Source organism: Acinonyx jubatus, chromosome D4 (genome assembly GCF_027475565.1).
Source record: "Acinonyx jubatus isolate Ajub_Pintada_27869175 chromosome D4, VMU_Ajub_asm_v1.0, whole genome shotgun sequence".
Classification (NCBI taxonomy): Eukaryota; Metazoa; Chordata; class Mammalia; order Carnivora; family Felidae; genus Acinonyx; species Acinonyx jubatus.
Window position 1 is genome coordinate 64,571,755 of NC_069391.1, and position 15,915 is coordinate 64,587,669.

General features: G+C 42.7%; 1 protein-coding gene across 11 annotated transcripts in view; it reads right to left on the minus strand.

Annotated features, from left to right (window-relative positions):
* AOPEP (aminopeptidase O (putative)) overlaps positions 1-15,915 on the minus strand; it is a 341,245-nt gene that overhangs the window by 261,189 nt on the left and 64,141 nt on the right. For all 11 annotated transcript variants that reach the window (XR_008291205.1, XR_008291206.1, XR_008291207.1 and 8 more), the window contains 2 exons: positions 8,545-8,698; positions 923-1,168 (listed from right to left, as the gene is read on the minus strand). Coding sequence is in view for 8 of the 11 variants with exons in the window: in XM_027048223.2 (XP_026904024.1) it covers positions 923-1,168; positions 8,545-8,698 (400 nt within the window). In the remaining 3 variants the exon portion in view is untranslated. The remainder of the gene's footprint in view (positions 1-922; positions 1,169-8,544; positions 8,699-15,915) is intronic.

The window sequence follows — 15,915 nt, forward strand, 5'->3', positions numbered from 1 at the left end:
AAAAGCATGGAAATTAATTGGCAGCAGGAATTTCCTTGACTAATAGGGAAAAACTTAAAGTCACATGTTTTGATGAGCTTATTTTTCCTATCTTCAGTCAAGCATATTCACTGTTAATGATTAAGATTTTCACATAGAAATATAACCAAGTGAAAGCCTGAGTATGTAACAAGTAAAATGCTGAGTGGAACACAGGTACCTATTATTGAAGGAACAATAGCATTAACGAATGGGTTTTAGGTGTCAATAATATATAGGGAAAGGTTCACCTTGCAGGCCTGGATTATCCACGAGAACTAAAGTGAGAAAACAGTAAGAATAATGCATTTATTACATTAAAAAATATTAGCAAGACAAGTGACCCCCCCCACTGCCCCACCCCCCGGTAAGCCATCTGCTTTGAGCTGTTTTTCCAGCAGTGGTGATGGATTTACACTGATCCATCCACAGTCTCTCTGACACAGGGGCTCTCAAGTCGTTGCCCTTATGACCAATGGCGAGAATGGATGAGACAGCTGGTCAGGATTAGGCGAGCAGCCTGTGGCCCAGGAACTAAGTCGTGTTCCTCTGCCCAGAGTTGTGACCTTGGGCCCATTAGCATTATGCTCTCACCACAAGCTAACCAGTCACTCATCAGCCACGATCCAACATACATCACTCTGGGGGCACAATGTGTTTTCAATCCAAGCAACAATGTGAGCTTGTTATTTTCAGAGCAGCTGATTGAGCCCACGACACCCAAAGGCTCCTGCATGGTGGAGGCTACACACAAACTGTCCCTCGAGGCAGCAATGAGATGTCCAAGCATGAGCAACTGTGGCCCTTCCATCCTAACGGAGCCCTGACAGAGCCCAGGGAAAGCAAGAAATAGTCAAAGGATGTCCAAAGCATGTTATCCAAGTGCCACAATAGAACAACGTACCTGGCCATCCCCAGACTCGGAAAATTGCTGGGGACGATGAGTATGTCCAGCCTGGAGAACGGGTGTGTTCCCAGGACACGGTGTGCTGCTGAGAGGCAAGGAGGGACCAGTTGCAGAAGGGTCTCTTGGCAGGCACCCTTGAGGCACAGTGGGGCAAAGACCCGATGAGGAATAATTTCCTGGGTGGTGGCAGAAGGATTCTGGAAGCGGCAGGGGTATTCCATGTGACCACAAATGCCAACATACCTGGGAACAACACGAAATAAATAGATGCACTTTATGGTAAATCAGGTTTATTCTTGCCATGGAGGTGGGGAACTCTCACAGACATGCACAACTTCTAAGAGACGGCAGTTCAGATGGGCTCACGATCAAGACAGTTCAGTGGAATTCTTGGCTTGTCTGTTTCTCTGCAGCAGTGAAAAACTATAGGTCAAAATACTTATTGATGTGCTGAATTGACCGAGTAGCTTCAATCTAAACTAAGTGAAAGTAGATTTTCCTACTTATTTTAGAGTAAACAAGGAAAACCTCCCAAGCCTCAAAACAACAAAACAACCCCCTCCCGAAAATAAAAAGCAAAATTTCTGCCCCTCAGAAATGTGCTTTTCAAGTATCACCATGGAAAAAAAATCTCCAAATCAGAAACAGTTCATAACTTAGAAAGGCAAGGATGGTGCAAAGCCAAATTAAAGATCCCATTCTAGAATTTCCTAGAATAAAAAACGAACCAAATGACAGGACAGGTTTCGACTTTCCAAAAGAACCCAGTCCATTTGACTAAAAAAGTAATCCAGATGCTCATGTTAAAAGCCATCAGAAGTTGTGCTCTTATGCAATACAGAGACACTTTTTTATTTTCCCCAATCCACTTTTGATACAAATTGAACAGAATCAACCTTTTAAGGAAACAGATCAGAGCTCAGCCTGTACCATCTGATCGCTGCCAGTTATTCTGTCAAAGGTGGAGCTGAAAAAGAATTCCTAGAACTTGACTCACAGGCCTCGAGAGAACTCATCTACCCAAAGAAACCCACATCAAAGGGAACTCTATTTTTCTGCCTGTTAGCACGTCCTTTATTCAAACACAATGGAAAACCCCTCTAATTTTAATTTACAAATTATAATTTTACCTATGGGTGCTTGTTGGATTCACAGTGAATAATGAAAAACCTTAAAATGCTGGCATGTCCCAATAGGGGCAGGCCACAACAATAATTCCTCTCCAACTTTCTGAAGTGGCTTTCACTTATCCAAGGCCAGCACTGCCCAAGGAGATCCACACAGCTATGGAGATGAGCCTTGCCCTCCCACAGCCTGGTGCATAGAACACAGCTTCCAGCACCAGTGACATTTCACCGCTGTTGAGGGTAAGAAAAATGGGTGGAGACCCGTAAACACTTCTGCCGGGATAAGGCAACAGGGAGAATATAATTATTGACATTGAATGCTAGCCAAAGCCCCTGGGTTGATAACCTTGCTTTATGGAGAAAGTGACTAAAGGTGCCTGTTGGTAAACATTTACCTGAAAAGGCTTCAAATGTCCACCTAATGACAAGTACTGTACTGGTGTATACATTCAAAGGTCTCATTAAGTAAAGAAGTCTATTTATTAAGGGGTGCCTGGGTGGCTCAGTTGGTTGAGTGTCTGACTATTGATTTCAGTTCAAATCATGATCCCAGGGTAGTAGGATCAAGTCCCACACCGGGCTCCACGCTGAGCATGGAGCCTGCTTAAGATTCTTTCTCTTTCTCCAACCCCCTTCCCCTGCTCACGTGCTCTCTGTCTCTCTAAATAAATAAATGAATAAAATAAAAAAGAAAGCCATTTATTGAGTTAACCACCTAAGATATTTACATAGGGATATAACGGGCTATAATAATTAAAGCTTGCACTTCCTGAAAAACTTTCAGAGCACATTAAATAATAGAGAAACTGGAGGTGTGGAGGCATCTTCAGTACAAAGGTGGGGCATAAGTTTAAATTCTATGTGTCAAAGCACAGTTTCGCAACAAGGCATTCCACTGGCCTATCTAGACACATACCACGGGGCCAGACTATTTCCTGCAGCCAAGAAAGATCAGAAAATAATTTGAGGTATCAAAAAAAGTCAACTTGTTGAAGAGAAAAGGTGAGTTAAATTCTCTCTGGACATGAACGGCACTAGCCAGGGGGAATGAAGGTTATTCCAGTTGTGTGTATTAGCACCATTTTTTAATAATCAAAGCCTGGGAGAAAATGCAGGACTTTAAGGTAATCAACCTATAGATAAATGAGACTATTAAGGCTCTCCCAATAAAAATGTACGTGGCATCAGGGAAGGCCACACATAAGTTCCAACGTCGGGATCAGGAAAGCTGGGCTTCAGTGGCTGTTCTCACACGGGCTAACTGTGATGTGAGGCAAGCAACTCAGTGCCCAGGGCCCCTTTCTCGTCTCTAATGTGGTCTCATGAAAATGGCTGCAGGGGGAGGGGAGGAACTGACCGGAAAGGAGGTGAGGGAACTACTGGATGCTGGAACGTCCTCTATTAGTTTAGGGTGTAAACAATTGGCAAAAACTCAGACTTAAAATCTGTGCACTTTGTTTTATGTTAATTATACTTTCGTTAAAAACAAACAAAAAAAATGGCTTCCAAGGTTTCTTCTGGTACTGTGATTCTCTGACAACTCTCCACATGAGGCCCTCGCCCCTCTTCATATTGTACGTTTATGAAGTCATGAATAGTCCTCTATGAAAGCAGTATGAACTCAAAGATGCTTCTTCTCACACTCACCTTCGACCGTTCATTTCTATAGCTGTGCCTGCTCCAACCCACTCTTAGTATCATCAGCAAGTCAAGCATTTGTAAATAGCTATTCCCTGTGCCCAGGCTCATAATCAGGGTAAACATTTTAATAGTTAAAGATTAATAATAATGCTTGATTGTTATTTATAAATAATCCATACTGATGAGAATTGAGAATAGTAAACAGTAACTCCTACCACAACTGCTATTGAACATTCACTGTGTGCCAAGAACTGTTCTGAACACTTCATGTGCATTATCCCAATTAATCCACACAGCATTCCTGAGGAATAAGAACTGTTCTTTTCATCACATCGTGAGTCATCACAAGCTCCTCCCTCCCGACCTTCCTTCCCCACATACTCCGTTAATCTTCTTGAGTAAATTTGGATCCTAGATTTTTCTAGAAGCTGAGCTCAGCTGCTCTGTGGTTCTCTGGTTTCCTGCTCCTCCTTGTCAATATTGCCCATTAATATTGCCAAGAGTGGGAAGAACTGGTGAAATAAATGTTAGGTTGGTAAATGATGGGAACCAGACCACTGGTTCCCTCTCCTGTGATTCCTGGGCTGAAATCATTTCACATGAGGTCTTTCCAAGGAAGAAGAGTGACCAGGTTTTATTCAGAATCACAAGATTGGACGCTGCCTACAGAGGTTCTCCTCTGGTCCTCCTCTTGTTTCCAGAATGAGATGTATGGAAACTAGCTGACAAAGACATTTCCCTGTCATAGGCTCAAAAGGAATCACCAAAATTTCCCTTAGGGATGCAGGTCCTTTTTTGACAGTTCAACTCAATCATTTAGTAATGATTTCCTGCATTCTTGCTCTACTCGAGGCACCCCGAAGGTGTGCCACGTATACACATAGGAATAAATTTCTGACCCTACCTTTGAAGAGTTTACAGTTTTAATGGAAGAAAAAATTTAAAATTCTGGTACATACAATGACACTCTAAGATGTTTGGACAATTTATTAACATATTTTAGCAAGCAGAGTAGATGCTTGCATACCGTAAAAATCACAAGTGTTCAAAATGCCACCACCAGCCACCAGTGAGCTGTTGGCAATGATGACAATACATACGCAGTGATGCAGTCGTATCTGAAAGCTGGATGCATTTCCTAGGGGAATTCTCATATAATGCAAAGCAAAATTCAGGATGTACAATAAAAGCCAGAAAGCTGAAATATACCAGGGAGCTAGAGCTGGAGAAATCAAACCAAGCCAGGAAGATTTGGAAAGGCTTCTCTACAGCAAAGCATGTACTGGAAACTGGCGTTTTCCCCTATGATTTATATATCATTCATTCTTTCCTAGCCTTCCAAAGACACAGAAATAGGGCCTCACCCTGCAAGGTTCACAAGGCAACTTTCCACAGACTCCACAACTCTAAAGAAAACTGCTTCCCTCCCGCCCCCCGCCCAAGCTTTCCCTTCTTTAGGATGAGCAACCTCAATGCCTTTTCTTTGTGGTGCCTATTTTCCATGCTTTTAATCATTTTTCCTGAGTTCCTCTGGACTTTATCCAAGTTTCCGTGTCATGCTTAAACTGTATGGGCCCAAAGCGAAGACAATGCTTTAACAAAGGCCTCCAGAGGTTAAACATAATAAAAAGATTCCTCTGTGGCCAGAGAAGGTTATATTGCAGCCGAAGAAAATTAATAAAACTTTCAATGGTTTACCTAAGTGCCTTCTAATTAACGTATTTATGAAAATGCTCACCCAGAGTGGGCTGGAGCATGTGTGGAATTGAGCTGGAAGAGGGAATGTTCTTCCTATAATTTAGCCCACATGAACAGTGATCAAAAGTTCAGTGACCAATACTTTGGCCAAATTTCTGGGACCCAGATGAACACTTTAGGTAAATGAAAGCCTGTGGTATATAAGGCCCCTATAAAAGTTACATTTACGTGCATTGAACTGGTGGTCTTGGGAAGGTTTGAAGTAGAAGAGGGGGGTGGGGAAAGCAAGGGGACCAGATGTGAACATAACCGAAAACACTGTTGCAGTTGGCACTTCAGAGTACCTTTGTTGGCAAACGTAGCATGGAGCCAGAGATTTAATGGATAAAAACACAAAGCTACCCTCTGATGACTAAAGACAGCACACATGAAGCACGCAGCCAGGGAAGGATTAAGCAAATGCAAGCTATTATTTTATCAGCAGTACATTTTTGATAGACAAGCACAGTGATAAATGAAGGGAAAACTTAGTCATAGCATGTCAGACATGGAAGGGAGTGTGGGAAGGACTCCGTTCCTCAGGCCTCTCCACACAAGGACATGCTCCCCTGGAGTGGCACCTCTGACCTCTCTCCAGCTGCTCTGACTGGCTTGGCCACTCTGGGCTGCCTCTTTTCCTATCTGCTTGCCCACAGACGGGGTACTTTTTGGCCAAGTATCTGTGTTGTGGAGGCCGGAAGCAGTCCAGGTAGGCAGGTAACTGGACGGGTAAGTTTGTCTAGTTTGGAAATGGAGTATTAGAAAGCCCACTGTGACTGTATACCTGAGTATTCCCATGTCCAGCTTCTGTCAGTAACAAAACCTTTACTGTGCTCTCCTTCTATGGTGTCTCAGCTGGCTATAAACTCTAAAGGACAACATCCCCTTCCCCTGAACCCCAACAGGAATTTCAGATGCCATCTCTTCCTAGAATGCCCAATGGAAATGGCCATGGCTTCCTCCTTCACAATTATGGGCGCAAAGTGAAAAGACATCTCCGTTGCTACGGGCAGTAGACAGAGCACATAAGAAGTGGTCCTGCCCGCTCCCCAACCTCGTATCCCTGGGAATATGGCTAGAAGGAAAAAATAACAAATGTCTTTCTTTGCCTTGCACTACAGCACACGGTTTTCAACTGCACACCTCCTCTAACAGTCAAGTAGCCCTGAGGCTGTAGGTGAAGAGCACAGTGCTTCTTCATCATGAAGAATTTGACAACCCCAAGCAAAGTCTTTATTCTACAGAGCAGCACAGTACAGCTTTGCCCCAGGAAACCTACCCAACCAGTAGGGACAGCACCCTCATGCTCAAAGGCAGAATTCTCAATTTCTGTCTTCCGTTCCAAGGCGACTCATTCCAATCAATAAGAGTGACTCAGACATGGCAGTGACTCTCCAGGTGGGAAGGTGGATCAGACTCCAAGTAAGGCATGGACATTATACACAGTTTTTAAAACTCCCCAGGAAAGATTCTGAATCACTTCTATAGGGGATCAAGCCCAGATGGGAATCCAGGTGTTATAACTCAGTAGAGATATGAACACGGACACATTGCTGTCTAAAACCTCAATACCTTTATCTATAAAATGGAGATAATAAAGCCTATCTATCTTATAGGCTTATCCTCAGGACTAATCAAGATGACATTTAAGTCAAGACTCTTCCTGATTTCAAGCATCCAATGACTTCTCTATCTATCATTTTGGGATAGGCTGGGGTATGTTGCAATAACAAACATCCTCAGTGTTTCAGTAGCTTAACAACAGAAAAAAGTTTATTTCTTGCTCCTAACAAGTCCACTGAGGATCGCACTAACTCTCTAGAGCATCTGTCCTCCCTATGCAGAAATTTTGCCACCCAAAACAGAGTAGGCCACATTGGCCTACTCTGAGCTCAGTGGCGGGAAAGGGTCTCACGTGCAAGTAAGTACTCCCACGTGAAAGTAATAGTGTCACTTCTATCCACAACTCTCCTCTTCCCAAGAGTGCATAAGTAAAATCCAATAAGCAATCTAGGATACTGTGTATAGCTCAGGGAAGACTAGTCCAAAATAGGCAAGTTACTAAGCAGGAAGTGGAAATCCCTTCCATTCCTCCAAAAAGCAAAATGCAAGCGGTAAGACATGCCTGTCATAGGAGAGGGCTCAATGGCTTTATGTCCTAACAGTACCAACCACCACTGCAACCACTGCAGTAAGAGTGAAAACAACATGGCAAAACACAACCAACACAAGGGAATTTGCACTAAAAGCGTATCTTGGTTGGTTTACTCTGGGCTTTCTCTACCAGAAGGTACTGGACATAGTGACTGTGTATAAACAGGAAAAGTGGTTAAACTAAGCTGGGTGTACAAGTCCCAGGAATGAAGCATGATGCAATAACGCACAATTTGGACACTTCGTACCTCCTATGTCCATTCTCTTCCTCCCTTTTGGTTCTCAAAGCTAGAAACAGTTGAAGGTCTGGGGAAGCTGCAAGTGAATATCCAATGGCCCATGCTGATTTTTAAACACTTTAAACTGATTTTCTCTGGTCCACTTTGAAAAAGAAGGAATCACTACTCAAGTTAATGGAGTCCTAACCCAGGAGGTTACTTGTAACCATGACCTTGTGACAAGCTACCTTGTGTCCTGTGCTCCAAAGCAGACTGACAAGCCCCACTGACGGAGGGCCACCCCTACAAATGCACTGCTAACAGCAGTCCTTGGAACGAAAACAGTAGAGTGGCCTACAAAGTAATCCAGCAGACAAGCAACTCCTCTTTATTGTGTTTTTGACCAAATTGGCATTGAAAACCAAAATTAAAAAGTGTAGAAGGAGGGAAGGCATTGAATCTGAGGATTCTGTTGACTTAACCAAACACATAAAAATATTTCACCTGACTTCACAGCGGATTTCATATATACTTCTTTTCTTTTCTTTCTTTCTGCATAAACAATATGCCCACATTTCTGCCTCTCAACTCCCTTTCCCTCCCAGTAGGGTTTTCCTGCTTTGATTAATCATATTTTGGTTTAGTTTCTCAGCAGGGATGACTCACATTCCCAGTGCTTGGAATAAATGCATCATACTGCTCCCTTAAGTGTTTGTTTTTCAGCAAGTTCCCAAATACCAACCTGAAGTCGGCCTCGGAAGGTGACAGAGATCTCTCTGCTGCCAGATCATTGGATGAGCAGGTCTCTGGCTTCATTTCTGTCCAGGATCCCACTGCGATTGTGAAGGTGGAGGCCGGCATCGGCATGGTTACATAGTAATGCCAGCTTGAGCACCCTATAAACAGAAGGAGAAAAACCACAATGAGGCCAATGAATGGTTCTGGACGTCACTCTGTACCTTTTCGCTTTAGGCACTTAAAGAATTTGTGTGATAAGATGGCATGAGCTACTCCTGGAGATGGGTCATATCTACTGAAGGGGCATCACTGCAGTTCTCAGGCAGAGCCTAGAGGGATGACGGTTTCAGGGCAGCTAAGGAAGTTTGTATCTCCTTAAAGACCAGGGATCAGTTTGAAGCACTTCAAGTGAGGCTATAAATAAAGGGTAGTACTTGAGATGGTCACGTAAGGGCTACAAACACATAAAGGGCACAGGCTGTATGCTGCTATAGAGACAAGAACATCTTTTGTTCATACATATTGCCTAGAGCAGTGTTTGGCATAAAAAAAGATGCTCTGCTGAATACACAGATGAAGAAATGAACACATGAATGATCACTACTGTGTTGCTAAACTATTTTGTCTAAATTCAATTTAAGTCCATCTAAAATGGATATGGTAGAGAATGGAGAGACCAGGGAAGGAAGATACCTGGGTTTTAGTCCCAACTCTGAAACTAATTAGCTGTGGAAGCTTAGGTTTATCCCTTATCCTTTTTATCTGTTCAGGTATTGGGCTGCTCCCCCATTCCTTAAGGAGCAGATGAAAACCAAGCCTAGAGAGTTTCAGGGGAGCCAAGGACTCCCAGCTAGTTTGTAACAGGCCTGGAATTTCAGCTGAGGCTCCCCACCCCAGCCAAGGGTGTGCGTTCCACTTAGGCCAAAACATAGTGAAGGTGTTTACAAAAAAAACAAATGACTGATAGCTTATAACACTATACTTCTTACTTCTACGATGGGAAAATGCTTTCACTGTTTCTGATATCTGAATGCACCCTACAACCTGATCTAATACAGTATTTTTTTTTTTTTTCCCTGAGCATCTGCTATAAATTGATGATGTGCTTAAGGAGAATTCATATCACCTCTTGTTGCGGAACACACTTCTCCTTTCCTCATGTTCCATGTAGGGAATTTCCATTACTCAAATAGCCCTAGCCTCTCTTTCAGCCCCATACTAATTATTTTGCAGGAGCTATTCTTGTCATTCTTTTTTTTAAGTAAATATATATTTTTTTTTAACGTTTATTTATTTTTGAGACAGAGAGAGACAGAGCATGAACAGGGGAGGGGCAGAGAGAGAGGGAGACACAGAATCTGAAGCGGGCTCCAGGCTCTGAGCTGTCAGCACAGAGCCCGACGCGGGGCTCAAACTCACAGACCGTGAGATCATGACCTGAGCCGAAGTCGGACACTTAACCAACTGAGCCACCCAGGCGCCCCTTTGTCATTCTTGTTGAAAGTTTTAGAGGGCCATACACTCATGGAGTGGCCTGTGATTGTCCAATATGATCAGTGAGTGGATAAGATGTCAAATTCAGAGTCAAATAGTAACATGCCCACATTGGCCAGCAGACCTAACATGACATTTTTCAAAGTGTTTTACTTGTAAAAATCAATAATAAAGGTTAGATTTCGATCTCCCTACGCTTGTCTTCTCTGTCTCTCAACTCATTTGAAACTCCAAAAGCTAGAGGGGTCATTATTTATTATCCCCTGAAACTACCAACTTAGATCCAAAGAAACAAAATTTTAGGGGCACCTGGTTGACTCAGTCAGTGGAGCACAGAACTCTTGATCTTGGGCTTGTAAGTTCAAGCCCCATGTTGGGTGTAAAGATTACTTAAAAATAAAATCTGGACCAGCTGGGTGGCTCAGTCAGTTAAATGTCCAACTCTTGATTTTGGCTTGTATCATGATCTCATGGCTTGTGGGATAAAGCCCTGCGTTGGGCTCTGTGCTAACAGCAGAGCTCTCTCTCTCTGTCTCTCTGCCCCTCCTCCCACTTGCACGCGCCCGCTCTCTCTCAAAATAAACTTAACATAAAATCTTGGGGTGCCTGGGTGGTTCAGTCAGTTGAGCAACCGACTTCGGCTCAGGTCATGATCTCACGGTTTGTGAGTTCGAGCCCCGTGTTGGCCTCTGTGCTGACAGCTCAGAGCCTGGAGCCTGCTTCTGACTCTGTGTCTCCCTCTCTCTCTGTCCCTCCCCTGCTCGTGCTCTGTCTCAGAAATAAATAAACATTAAAAAAATAATAATAAAATCTTTTTTTTTATGTTTGTTTATTTTTGAGAGAGAGAGACAGAGCACGAGCGGGGTGGGGGGGGGGGAGGGCAGAGAGAGAGAGAGGGAGACACAGAATCTGAAGTAGGCTCCAGGCTCTGAGCTGTCAGCACAGAGCCCAATGAGGGGCTCAAACCATGAACCGTGAGATTCATGACCTAAGCCAAAGTCAGATGCTTAACCGACTGAGTCACCCAGGCACCCCAAAATAAAATAAAATCTTAAGAAAAAAAATTTAAATAGAAAACAAAGGCTTAAACATAAAGAAAAACTATGATATCAAGTTTGAATAAGTATGATAGGACATGAAGTTTGGAAGTCACTGGAGGAGATATTTGATGAAAGAATATAGAAGGGCATACTCAGAACTACTGGAAACCCATCACAGAGGCAGCCATGCTCCCAAACCTGTTTGTAAGTTCATCCTGCTTCTGGAGTCAGAACAGCCACTCTAAGAAGCTGAAGGCACACTCCTCTTTAAAGAGACAACCAAATCCAGTGATGTTGGAGCCAATCCGGTGATGTGTGTAGCTTCTACTCAGCTTGAAAGAAAGCCACAGCTTTAAAGAGAACAGCTGCTCTGATCCCCAGCCAGTAAGAAGAGGGTAGAGACAGTCACAGCAGACCTAATAAAAGCATGACATGGACTCAGCATGACACGCTGCACTGAGCCCACCTCCCTCGTTTTCCTACCTTCCCTTAACTACCTCATTCCCTGCAACCTGATGCCGCCCCATGGTTGCTCCATGAAGACCTTCAGTTTGGACTGAACACGATGAGAGGTTGAGGGGAGGCTGGAGATGAAAGAAGAGGAAAGGAGTTGTGGGTGAGGAACTAAATCTTTGGAACAGCCTCAGTTTAAAAGAAAAATCTTGACTAACAAAATTCTCTTAATCAAAGGGCTGTGGTCTGGTCATGCTTTCTGTGACGTACACTTTGCAGTGTTTACCGTGGGCCATTGAATTTTCCTTTTAAAAACTTCAGACACTGGGCATTCGATAAATGGCAATGGTGAGGCTTTCAGGTAAAAATGGAAGACTGAACACATGAAGCTACTTTTGCCTCCTCCCAAAGCCCAATTAAAGGACAGTAAAAGGATTTTTTTTTTTTAAGATTTTTAAAATTTTTAAGTAATCTCTACACCCAACATGGGGCTCGAACTCACAATGTCAAGATCAAAGAGTCGCACACTCCAATGACTGAGCCAGACAGGCACCCCGTAAAAGGATTAAAAAAAAAATCCATACACCAAGAAGAACAGGGAGAATAAAATAGGAGACAGTAGCTGCAAAATACTGGAAGCTGCCATGCGGATGGAGGCAAGGCTAATGATGCAGCCGATCTGAATCCTGAGTTGGCAACAGAGAAAGACAAGAGCCACCTCATTTTATCCTCTAGAAACCCCAGAGAGCTGGGGGTGGAAGAAGCACAAAACTAAGCAGGCCTGGCTGAATGACCATCTAAGAAGGGCTTAGATCCCCAGATGGACTCCCCTACTCCACACACCTGTGCTAGTTCCCCCCCACACTGCCCCCCACAACACCCCAGCAAATAACTGGAGATTTGTTTTCTATAGAGAGTAAGAGAGAAGGCCTCTAGACTGGGGGCGGCTGTGGGTGGGGGTGGGGAAGAAGGGAGGAAACCGGCACAGTTGAAGGCAAATGAATGGGATTAGATGAACATATGCATATCAGATGCTGAGACCACCAGCCAGCTTCTCATTTGGTTCCCAGAGTGCAGGCAATCAGTCTTTTACCCTCCAGGCAGAGGAATGAAAAAGCTGAACAGCCCAAGAGAAGGCAACTAAGGAGACTTAAGTTGGAGGTGTCCTATGATCAGCCTATGGTGAAGCTAGCTCACAGCTGAGAAGCCCTACGTGGGCACAGAGCTTCCGGTCAGTATTTTAGTCCCTACTCCTGAATGCCTACAGACAAATCAAGCACCTCCAGGACATCTAGAAAGCCTCTGACGTGAAACAGAGATGAAAATGAACAACTTGAAGGTCAGTGGTCTTGCGAGGAGAAGAAAACTTCAAAGAACACCAAACATATACCCACTAAGTACACACTGCTAAGTATTGCAGTGCTGAAATAAGAAGAGTATAATATAAAAAAGGAGCATTCCAAAGTAAAGAGAATTAAAACCACTATAGAAGAAAAGAAAAATTCAATAAAGGTGTGAGATGGAATGGAAAGCTGAGGAAATCTCCCAAAAAGTAGCGAAAGAAGAAAAAAAAAAAAGAGGGAAAAATAGAAACCAGTTCCGCAGGCCCAATATCCAAGTAATAGAAGCTCCAGAAAAAGACAACAGAGAAAAGAGAAAGGGAAAAAAATCATCAGTTAAAAAATTTGAGAAGATTTCCTCAAATATAAGGGGCCATGAGTTTCCAGATTGAAAGGGCACATAACCCAGGACACTAGATACAAATCAATCCACATCAAGATACATCATTTTGAAATTTAGAACCCTAGGGACAAAGACAAGATTCCACAAGCTTCCAAAAAGAAGGAAAAAAATCAACATATAATAAGGACATTTTCAGACATGCAGTTTCACAAAAAATTCACCTCCCACGTATCCTATTCTCTGGAAGCTACTTAAGTATGTAAAATATGCTTCACAAAGATATAGTAAACCAAGAGGAAGGCAGACAAGCCAATACAAGAGAGAAGAACAGGGAATCTGTAGACTAATGGAGAAGGGTGATCCCAGGCGCCAGCTATGCGCCCAGCAGAGAGGGTAACCCAGCTCTTCAGCAGATTCCAGGACCCTGATAAAGACTGCTTCAGGAGGAAATTGATAGACAACTTGATGTATTCGAGCACCTTAGAAGATTGAAACAACTTTCAACACCTCTGGGGTTGGTAAATACTAAGCAAATAGGAAAAACAAACAATAAAACAATGATTAACGCCATGAAAAACTAACATGTTGTACAGAAACAATAACATAATCAAAGCTGTACAAGACTCAGCTTCTAAGAACATAGATATAATGATGTGAAGAACATTGATCTAATCAAGGTTATGAAATTTATTACATCGGGACGATGGGATTTGGGGAAGGGGGTATGTGTGTTACGAGGGCATGGAGAGAGCTAAATCCTCACCTGCCAGAGTGGGAAGATCAACCCTGAACAGTCTTGCATCTTACTGAACAACATGGACATATATATCAGATAATCAGCTAAAAGATGTGAAAGGGGTTACTTCTGAAAAACAGAAGAAATACAGTAGAGGTATTTTGGGGAGGAGTATAGTAAACCCAATAGAACTATTTCACTCTTTGAATATGTGCCTTTTTAGTATAAAAAAATAAAAATAATCAGTCAACTAATGAAAAAAGAACAATATTTTTGGTCCTAAGGTTATACTGAAATGATAACATACAACTCAGAAGTAAGAGGCAATTTAGAGATAAGGAAGAGGTACTAACCTATTAGAAAGTCCTTCTAAGAATAAAGCACTGGCAATGACTCTTTGGATATGACATGAAAAGCACAAGCAACAAAAGCAAAACTAGACAAGCAGGACTACATCAAACTAAAAAGCTTCTGCACAGAAAAAAAAAAAAAAAACCCACGAAAATCATCAACAAAATCAAAGGGCAACCTACAGAATGGGAGAAAATATTTGCAAACCACCTATCTGATAAGGAATTAATATCCAAAACATATAAGGAACTCCTACAACTCAACAGCAAAAAATACAATTAAAAATGAGTAAAGAACCTGGATAGACATTTTTCCAAAGAAGATATTCAAATCACCAACAGGTACATGAAACCATGCTCAACATCACTAGTCATCAGGGAAATGCAAATCGAAACAACAGTGAGAGATCACCTCCCACCTGCCAGAATGGCTACTATCAAAAAGTCAAGAAACAACAAGTTTTGGTGAGAATGTGGAGCAGAGAAAGGGGCCTGTTGTGCACTGTTGCTGGGAGTGTAAATTGGTGCAGCCCTGTGGAAAAGAGTATAGAGGTTCCTCAAAAAAATTAAAAATAAAACTAACATACGATCCAGCACTTCCTCTTCTGGGTTTGTGCCTGAAGAAAATGAAATCACTATCTCAAAGAGATTTCTACACTCCTATGTTCATTGCAATGTTCTTTACAAAGGCCAAGGCATGGAAACAACCTAAGTGTCCATCGACACATGAATGGATAAAGAAAGTGAAGTATACGCGCACAATGGAACACTACTTGCCATAAAAAAAGAAGGAAATCCCGCCATTTTGACAACATGGGTGGACCTTGGAGGCATTATCCTAAGTAAAACACATCAGACAGAGAAAGACAAATACTGAATGACCTCACATATTTGTGGAATCTAAAAAAATCGTCAAACTCACAGAGACAGATTATAAATTGGTGGCTGCCAGGGGTTGGGGGGCAGGGGAGGTGGCAGAGAAATGGGTGAAGGTGGTCAAAGGAAACAAACTTCCAGTTACAAGATAAATAAGTTCACAGGGTGTAATGTACAGCAAGGTGACTACAGTTAACAATCCTGTATTGCATATGTGAAAGTTGATCAGAGAATGGATCTTAAAAGTTCTTAAAACAAAAAAAAATGTACTTACATGGGGTGATGGATGTGTTAACTAACATTATTGTGGTAATCATTTTGCAGTATATACAGACATCAAATCATGACGTTGTACACCCTAAGCAATGTTATATGTCAATTATATCTCAGTAAAGCTGGGAGGGAAAAGAGAGGAAACCGTGTACACAACAGGCTTTCTCCCTACACTCTGCATTGAAGTTTTGATCTGATGTTTGCTGTCTCTTTGGTTCTTGTACCATACAACTGGCACATGGGCAAGAGGAGGCTTCTGGAAACAGCAAGAACTAGAACTGCTTTCCAGAGAGAACAGTGCTAATGGAATAAGTGGTTTCTGCTAGATGCCTATACAAGGTCACAGAGAGGGCCCAATCACATCCTGTCCCAGGGCCTTTACTGGAATGTCTGTATCCTAGAGGTGATGTGGGGAGGGCACTGGAAGCCAGAAAGAGATGTGGCAGGGAAGAGGGAGAGATCAATGTGTT